The sequence below is a fragment of the Gavialis gangeticus genome, unplaced genomic scaffold (genome assembly GCF_001723915.1).
Source record: "Gavialis gangeticus isolate Ggan-Ray unplaced genomic scaffold, GavGan_comp1, whole genome shotgun sequence".
Classification (NCBI taxonomy): domain Eukaryota; kingdom Metazoa; phylum Chordata; order Crocodylia; family Gavialidae; genus Gavialis; species Gavialis gangeticus.
In genome coordinates this window covers 91,517,009-91,526,346 of record NW_017729034.1, presented here as the reverse complement: position 1 = coordinate 91,526,346, position 9,338 = coordinate 91,517,009, and the positions used below count along the sequence as shown (strand labels likewise).

The 9,338-nt window shown below is 41.8% G+C and overlaps 1 protein-coding gene across 1 annotated transcript in view; it reads right to left on the bottom strand.

The window, feature by feature from the left end:
* Positions 1 to 4,535: 4,535 nt before the first annotated feature.
* The window catches only part of TXLNB (taxilin beta), an 87,572-nt gene continuing 82,769 nt past the window's right edge, over positions 4,536 to 9,338 (bottom strand). Inside the window, exons 9-10 of the mRNA XM_019527655.1 lie at positions 9,018 to 9,113; positions 4,536 to 8,093 (exon numbers count right to left, since the gene is read on the bottom strand). Coding sequence (XP_019383200.1) covers positions 7,539 to 8,093; positions 9,018 to 9,113 — 651 coding nt within the window. The 3' untranslated portion in view covers positions 4,536 to 7,538. The remainder of the gene's footprint in view (positions 8,094 to 9,017; positions 9,114 to 9,338) is intronic.

Sequence of the window (9,338 nt, the reverse complement as noted above, 5' to 3'; positions counted from 1 at the left end):
CTAATAAAGAGATTGAACAGCGCGGGCCCAAGGACCGAGCCCTGGGGGACTCCGCTGCCCATTTCCCCCCAAGTCAAATATGACCCATCCACAACCACCCTCTGAGTGCGACCCTTCAGCCAATCTGGAATCCATCTGACTGTGTAGGCATCAATGCCACAGTCACCTAGTTTTTTAATGAGGATGGGGTGGGAGATGGTGTTAAAGGCCTTGCTGAAGTCCAGAAAGACTACGTCCACGGCGACACCTGCATCCAATGCTTTTGTGACCTGATCATAAAAGGCAATCAGGTTGGTCTGACATGACCTGCCCCTAATGAAACCGTGCTGGTTGCCCTGGAGCATCATCCCTGAAGCTGGCCCATCGCAGGTGCGCTCCTTGATTATCTTCTCAACGAGTTTCCCTAGGATTGAGGTAAGACTAATGGGCCTATAGTTGCCCGGGTCTTCCCTCCTCCCTTTTCTTCAAAGGATCTCACATCACGCCTATTGAGAATCACTGAATATTTCTATGAAAGAAGGGCAGATGTACACTACCCTTTCATTTAAAAAAAAAGAAAAAAAAAAGTGTGGCAGCTGCCACTATTTTGGGCAGAGCCTCATTTCCTAGGCCTGTTCTGTGAAAGCCCCTGCCCCTTGAGTGAGAGAGGCAGAGGTGTGCCTACTTTCTGGATGTTTATCATTTTCAGGGGAAACTAAGTGTCAAGCTACTCAGCTGTGTTGTGATGGAGATGCTTATGTGCATGTGCAGAAGGGAGTTTTTAGCATCCTGGGAGTCGAGAACTGAGCCAACTGTGTAGTTTAGGTGCCTCCAGGGATGAATGACAGGTGAGTGGGAGTTTTCAGGACTTGGGTACTTAGGTGTCTTTACACATGGTCCAGGGGTCTCAGGAGCTGCTCTAATTAAAGTGCCTTCATCATCTCATGTATTCAGCATCCCGTGCTTCAAAATGGTAGCGAGGGCACTTTAACTAAAGCTTGTTTGACAAGCTTTGATTAAAGCACCCCTACTGCCATTTTGAAGCATGGGGATGCTGAATACACAAGACACTGAGGTTGCTAGAGCATGCTAATTAGCACACTCCAGCAGACTTGATTAATCAAGTCTGCTCCAACACACTACATGTCTACAGGCACCTCTAAAGTCTATCTAAGTGCCACTTCAGATAGTTCAGAACCTTTTTTGGGACTTTGGCTTGAATAATTAGCTGAGAAAACTGCCAAGCATTTCCATGAACCCCCTACTGACTGCTTGAAACTGAATTCAAGTTCTGTTGGAAATGAGACCTGAACACTGGTGAGATTTTGTCATTCTTTTATGGTTTGGTATAGTAGGTGTGAACACATTTTTCTAACCAGTTGCAGTAAGCAGAGCAAGAGGGCCTAGTAATGGGATGGGAGACCTTTTGGAGTGTTGTGTTGAAGGAACGGTCTTTTGGACGAGGTTAAAACCAGCTGTGGTCACTAAAGATCCAAGTAGATAATTAAACATGATCTTCTGGACTGATTCTAATTTGGTAACTTTATTTCATATATCCCAAGGCCACTGCAATTTCAGCTGGGTAAAATATTTGCCTGTTAGGAACAGTGAACTTGCCAATGTTCTATATATAAGTATACAGATTTACACTAGTAGAGAATTTGGCCTTCTGTCTCTGACTTTTACCAGTGCCAAATCCATCAGAGGAAGATGCAAAAATTAAATGATTATGGGATAATCTGGCCATTGGGAAAATATTTCCCAAATCCCATGCTATTAGTGGTTGGATCTGCTCAGAAGTATGAGTATACACATCTCTTATCTGTTTAATCAAAACATCTGTCCAGAATTTATATATTATTGTGCACTGTTGCAAGATGGTTACTGTTCAGCTCTGTGAATTGATTCTGTGTGCTTACAGAACGTAAAGCATTTGCAGATCCTTTGTCATTAGAGGGACTATACATGGTATTTTATGAAAAGTACTATATGAAAAGGATAATAAGAATGGGCAGGCAGCATCTTGATCTAGGGTAAAAGAAACAGGGAATCTTTTACAAATTAGGAAATCATTTATATGGGTGCTGCATTCTGATGTTCTAATAAAGTTGGTAAGGAGGAGATGTTTTCCTTCCCTTATTTGAGCCATAGCCTGCAGCTATCAGGTGGGAAGCTTTTGTTAAGCTTTTGAAATCTTTGGTGCTGAGAATGGCAGAATGATAGCCAGCATTTGCAAAATATATGTGCATTGTGGGAGTGTCAGCTGAATCTCAAATCTAGCTAGTAATTACTTATTCAGGTATAAACTTGCTCTCAAGCCTTTTTGGTAACAATTAGCAGAGAGACTGTTGCATGACCACAATCTTTGCAATGGGCAAGGCAGGGGGCGTCAAATAATATGTTGAGTAAATATGTAAATGGGAAAAATCTCAGTGGCCTTTTGTACCTTTCCCCTCAAATGCAGGGAACCCCTCAGTCCTCCAGTGCTGGCAGCATTAATTCACCGGTTATATTGAGGATGACTAAACTCTAGAGTCAATGAGTCTGGGTAGAGGTAGAGTGGGGGAGGTGTGTGTACAGTGAGTGCTATTATTTCCTAAAGCCTCTTTTAAAATTAATAATGTCCCAATCAATGTTGATGTACAGCCTGTTCAGTGTTATTCATTTAAAAAGGACAGGAAAGATGTGATACCCGAGCTGAAGTATTGTGTCCAATTCTGGGTGCTGCACTTCAGAAAAGATGTAGAGAATCTTGAAAGGGTCCAGAGAAGAGCAACAAGAATGATTAAGGGCCTGGAGGACAAACCTCATGAGGAAAGACTAAGGGATCTGGGACTGTTCAACCTGGGGAAGAGAAGACTGAGGGGGGACTTGGTGGCCATCTATAAGTATGTAAAGGATGAACATTGGGAACTGGGAGAAAAAACTGTTCACTAGGGTGCCCCAGGGGAGGACAAGGAGCAATGGCCATAAACTGTTAGAGGATGGTTTCAGGTTGGATGTAAGGAAGAACTTCTTTACAGTAAAGGTGACCAGAATCTGGAATGGACTTCCCAAGGAGGTGGTGCAGTCCCCAACCTTGGAAGTCTTTAAGAGGAGACTGGACAGACACCTTGATCATTTGATCTCAGCAGTATTCCTGAGGGGGGGGGGGGGTTAAACTCAATCTTTCAAGGTGCCTTCCAGCCCTTAATATCTATGATTCTATGTACCTCAGTGTTCAGTTAGATACATATGTGATTTTTATTGACTGTGGACACATTATCCAGGGAAGACTTCTGCCAAGAGCTAAAGCTGGTGTATTTATTAGGAGATATGTAGAAGACGATGGGTAGCAGAGAGAGAAAAAAGCTAGCTCTTCTGCTATCATTTTGTGTCCAAAGATCTTGTTTTCAATTCCTTATAGCTTTGCCAAACTTAAATCAACTGGGCTGAATTTTTTCATACTGGCAATTGCTTCAGACCACCTTTTTGGGGTATCTTCATCTAAAAGCAGTTCAGCTATTTCTGATTTCAAAGTTAGGGAAAGATGCAGTGTTTTGCCCGTGTTAATGAGCAAATTCTTATAAACTCTTTCACTTACATGATCTACCAGCTCCATGCACTGGAGCAGGCGCTAGAGATTTGGAGTATGGAAGGGAGTTGTGCTAGCATAATCAATTGGGCTTCTCTATCCTTATGAAAATTCATCAAAATCTGGCCAAATCATGAGATTCTGAAAGACCTCAGTTTTCATGTGCCAAGTAGAGACTTTTTAAGAAGACCAAGGTGAGGAAAGCTGGCAGTGCTGTTGGCAAAAAAATTGTAAGTGAGGGACTGATACCTGTTGAAAAGTTTTGTTACTAAAAGATGTGGAAGATTTCCAAGGTAGGCGATTGTACCATCTCTGGAGGGAGCTTATTCCACAGTCTGGACACTGTAGTTGTGAAGCAGTTTTTCCTAATGTTGAGCCTGAAGTGGTCTTCCAGGAGTTAGTGACCAATACTCTTAGTTTTCCCCAAGGGTGCCCTGGTGAACAGTTGTTCACTGAGTCCCTTAATGTATGTCTCTGATGTACATGGAGGAAGAGCAAGAATAGGAGAGGAGACTGCTTGACTAAAATGCAGAGGTATATAATGGCAGATGGAAGCTGGTGAAAGATGCAGAGATGGGTGACAAGTGTAGGAACTCAAGGGGGGAATAGTATAGGGGGGAGGGAGTTAAGTCCAGAAATTGAGGGTTATGATTATATACAAAGTTTTCCACAGGAAGCCCTACATTATTTGGGAATGGACTGTGCTCTGGGCATGAATTATGGGCATGTGGTGAAGGCAGCTACTAGCTGTAAGATCCTTTTTTCATTTCTTGCAGAAATTGGAAGTTATTTGGCAACTGAGGCATTGCTACACTGACCATGTAATTAAAGATGGTATTATAATGTGGGCACACAAGGTATGTCATGCCCAGGCAACATTTATTCTGTCATTCCCTAGTTTAAGGGTGCTTAATTATAAATGTGAGTATTGAAATGACAAAAAAGCCAAGGAGATGAGTAAAGGAAAAAAAGGTTTAATAGATATATAAATTATGTTAATTAAAAAAATCACCCTAACAACAAGCAAAGCTATATGGGCTTCTAAAGACACAAAACACTAGAACCCATAGAGAGTAAATCAAATGATTATAGATGTTCAGCTTCTGAAAGGATTTATTTAGGCTAAAATTTATCAATCAAGGCACTTAAGTGGGCTGATTTTCAGAAAAGATGACCATTTATGTAGGAGCCTGAATATGAATGTAGGTGTCCTACTTTAGGTCTCTAAGTTTGAAAATTTCAGCCAGGATAGATAAGGCTAATGTCCAAACAAATAACTGTTACAAATCATGCTGGGAACACTGAAACCAGTTACCTTTCCCAAAAGATTGTACCAAACAGTGCAAACAGAAAAAGTCATATCGAGTCAACCAGGGTGAAGATCTCATTGGGAATGAGCAAAGAAGATAAAAAGTGTTTTGGGTGAACTGCAACAAGTGTTTTGGACAGAATTCCCTTACCCAAATGGCAGTGTTCCAGCTGTGACGTTCTTGGCACTTGGCACTTAAACAAAGTTTGCAATTTTTGCCTATGCAATGTAAGTACCCAATAGCTACTGGCCATATGTAGTAGGCTATGCATGGGCTGAGTGAATATGTATCTATATCTGCATGTGCTGGTATGCATAATTTTAAAAATTCCATCTTGCAAAAACTGGCAACTAGCTGGTGCAAGATACAGGAGGAGCAGAAGGATCTTCCACCGGATGAGCTGAGTGCTTAACAGCCTTGGCTAGGGTGTGGAAGCCTTAGGTTCTAGGGTCCCTTCTTCACTCAGAGTGGTTTTGAACCTGTATTTGTTTAACTTCTAGCACAGTGCTCAAACCACAGGTTAGGCATGAAAAGGCCATAAAAGGCCCTTTTTAGCATTTCTTTTGAAGCTGGCTCCCTGAGTGTTCAAGAGACAAAGAATGTGTGGGGTCAGGCAAGCTGTGTATATGGCTCAGTTACATGGCTGTTGCCTTGGATAAAAGACTTCTAGCCTGGACCCTTGCTCCTACTGGGAGCAAGGGTCCAGCTTAGTTGATGAATGTTAAATACCAGGGGGCAGTAGTTCAGCTCCAAAAGGAGGGGCTGTGGGCATGACTGGATAGGTAGTGTTATGGCACTATGCTGACAATTCAGACGTTTACACACCTTCTGGTTGAGGGTGCCCTGGTTGCTGGGGAGTGCCCTATCTACTCAACTATTGGGGCTGAAAGATGGGAAGGGCCCTCCTTTTTCTTGTTCTTTCAATACTTACGCTCAGGTATGTGTGTACATTCCTAGCCAGCATATAGCCTACTACACATGCTCAGAAACCATGTGGACAATTATGTATCCACACTGAATGTGTAGCAAAATAGCAAGCAGTACAAAAATGCCACTTAAGCATTTGGAAACTGCCAGTTGGATGGATAAAGGGTAAAGATTCTGTTCTTTGTGATCAGTCTCCCACTGATGACACTATTTATCTTAGGTCATCTACATTTTGACTTCAGTTTGAATGCATAGTATACCAGCACAGTGGTTCTTGTACTTTAAGAACGAATGGAACGCTGTTAGCCCTCAAAATTTGTCATAGATGACCTTTATCATGAGAATTATAGTAAAAGAAGGCAGAGAAACAGCGTGACCACTTATTATAACCTAATGAAACACCAGTGGTTTATGTTCCACAGTTTGATAAAGACTGCTTTACAGCAGTTTAGGGATTATCAAGGTTTGCATGTAAAAGTGGATTTGCTTGGATAGAAAATTTCCTTGTCCAGCTTGTGGACATCTGTTCTCACACAGTCTCTCTCTTTATAATGTTGACCCATTCAGGTCAGAATGGTATCTTGTGGACCTATAGTGATTATAGAAAACACATGGGAGAGATGAGAGAGGTCTTGAAACTGCCTGATGTATTAAAAAAACAAACCCAACTCAGACTGTGCTGACATCTAGAATGTTTTAATGCTCTTTTATTGCTAGAGATTTCTGTGTGGACGTGTAGCTGTGCAGGGGTGCACCTGCAACCTTTCTCCTCTCCTGTTCACAACAGCATGTTCCCACATTCCTCGTACCCAGAAGGAGCAAGGACAGGTAGCATTCTGGGCAGCAGGATTCCAGGAAAGGGGTGAGGAAGAAGCTTTAGGATTACATTTCTGTCTGCACCCACTTGTGCAGCAGGACTGGAGCACAGGAGGGAATCTGATTCATTCTCATGGACGGAGCAGTCTATGCAACCGTGTCTCCACTCTGCCTCCCGCTCAAGGGCTGTTACTTAAAAGCCAGCATCTGGCCTTCAGGATTAAACCACTAATTCTGTGAGGAATCTAGCACAGGAATTTCTTTTCCTTTCAGCTGATTCTGTTGAAAGCAGTGACATAACCACAGCACTAAACAGAGGTGAGGGTCAATGTTCAGTGCTGTGAGTGTTTATACTATACACAGTTGCCAACGACAGTGAAATCTTGCAACAAATGAGCCTGTTGTTATGATCTGTCCTGGATTTGACCAAGCTCATTGAGGCTTTCACAGCATTTTGCTATGATTACAAATTCTTATCTTCTTTCTTAAAATCACCTGGTGCCTAAAGAGGGCATCCATTATGTCACACCAAACCAAACTGACACAGTTAATTATAGTTTAAAAAATGTGCGTCTGTATTGCAATAACTCTTAAAACACAAAGCCTCCGTGGTTTGAAGTGATTTTTGCCAAGTGCAATGACTCATAATGCCTGGAAAGAAGATCTTGCAATTTTTTGTTTTATAATTTACTATAATTAAGAAAATATTATGATTTGAGTACAAGGAACAGCAAAACTGAAGACCTATTGTTACAGTACAGTGGTGGCAAAGAGGAAAATTGCATTATATGCTCCTACAAACAGCACAGCATCCTACAAATACGTTTCAGCATGTTTTCAAGCCTTATTTTTTGTTTTGTTTTTAAAATCAATCTGGGGAGAGCAAGAGGAAATGTGGTTGGTAGAAAATGAGCCTGAACACTGCATTGTATTTAATCTACTCCTTCCATGTCGTTATCTGGTGTTTGTTGTGTGGGCTGATCTTGAGTTGGCCACTGAGCCTGAGCTCCTACACATTCTTCATCCTTTGGCTCACTTTCAATTGGCTTCAGTGCTGGACTCGCTGGCTCTGAGTGACTTGCTATCTCAGGCTGAAGGGTGGGATGAGGCAGAAGCTCTGGCTCTGGTGGGGGCAGAGGACTGCATGCTTGCATGTCACAGGTCTCTTGATTGGTGTTTTCGTCGGAGACTGCAAGGGGCTGTTCCTTGTGATGAGTCACCGTGAAAGCTGCAGCCAGATTCTTCAGCATGTTCTCATCAGCAGTGTACAGCTCTGTATTAGGCTGTTCAATAACAGAAGGACTTGCACCGGCCTCCTCTTGCAAGATGTCATCATTTCTATCCTCTTCTTCTAACTCTTCAGGGAATTTTGCATCTCTTATTTTTTTGTAGAGTTCATTCCTCTCTTCCTGCAGAGCTCTGCAAAGGTTTTCTAGCCTCTGGATTTTCAGCACAAAGCATTCATACTCCTTGGTCCTCATTGCTTTCTGTGATTAAATATAAAAAATCGAATCAGGATAGAGAAAACCGGAGTTTGTATTTGTGAGTCACGCAAGTATGTAGCAGTTCTAAAGATACAACTTCAGCTATATTCAGCTCTCCTTTCCTGCTAAGTAGCTGATTCTCACACAGCAGCACAATGCAACTGAAGTCTTCCTAAATAAGCACAAAAAACTTAGGGAAAATTCACCCTACTGCACTCACGTTTGTCACTTCTGTGGTGCTTGAGGCATTCTGCATGCCTTTTATGATGCATAGACACAGTGATGAATAATCTCTACCAACGGAAGAACATTAAAACATTCTAGATGTCAGCACAGATAAGCACCAGAAGACTGTAAGGCTTATCTAGACTTTTTGCAAGACTGGGTTGGCATTTTTATGAAAAAACATCTCTTATGCTTTCTGGTTCCACTTTACTGCCAGCTAGCCAGAAAAGCTGGGGGTTATGATAGGCCCTGGTTTTGGCTCTTTGGGTTTAAATTAACACCTTCAGTTGACTCTGTTAGATAAAATGCATCACAGTATCAGACCTCTTGGTGGAGGCTTTAATTTAGAAGTAAATGGATTGGTAGTTGAAGTGATCTAAAGCGAATTCACTGTTCCACAGAGGGGTTGCATGTGGCCAAATGCAGCTAAAATTCATACCTTTACCTAGTTTGGCTTAAACTCCCATGTAGACAAACTGTGAATATACACAATAAGCCAGATACAGTAATATCTAGGCCCCAACGTATATGGTATTTTCCCCCCAAAGAGAGATCCTTAAGAATGTATTGTAAGAAAAGAGATCTCAATCCAGAGACCATAAAAATTAATTGGAGTTTGCCCACTGTCACTAGAGCATTTGGATCAGTCATAATTAACTCTAAAGTGTGAAGAAACATTTCAAAACAGCCTCTTCTCCTCACCTCCTCAATCATATCCAGTAGAGCCTTGTTACAGTTCTCAAACCGGGATTTCCATGTAGCTGTGTCTTTTTCCAGCTTCTTCATCTTCTTAGTCATCTATACAAACAGGAAGAGAATCTAATTCATAGCAGGAAATCCAAATAGTTAACTGAAGTAAGAACAGATTTTTAGCAATCTTTTCTTTAGGGCATACTTATAGCTCAGTTGCCAGTAACTGCAGTGAACATAATAATGCCATTGTCAAGGAATGATAACTGAGTAATAACTCTCGCCATTAAACTTGTTTAGTTTTAGTTCCTGAGGGCTGAAATTTGACATGAA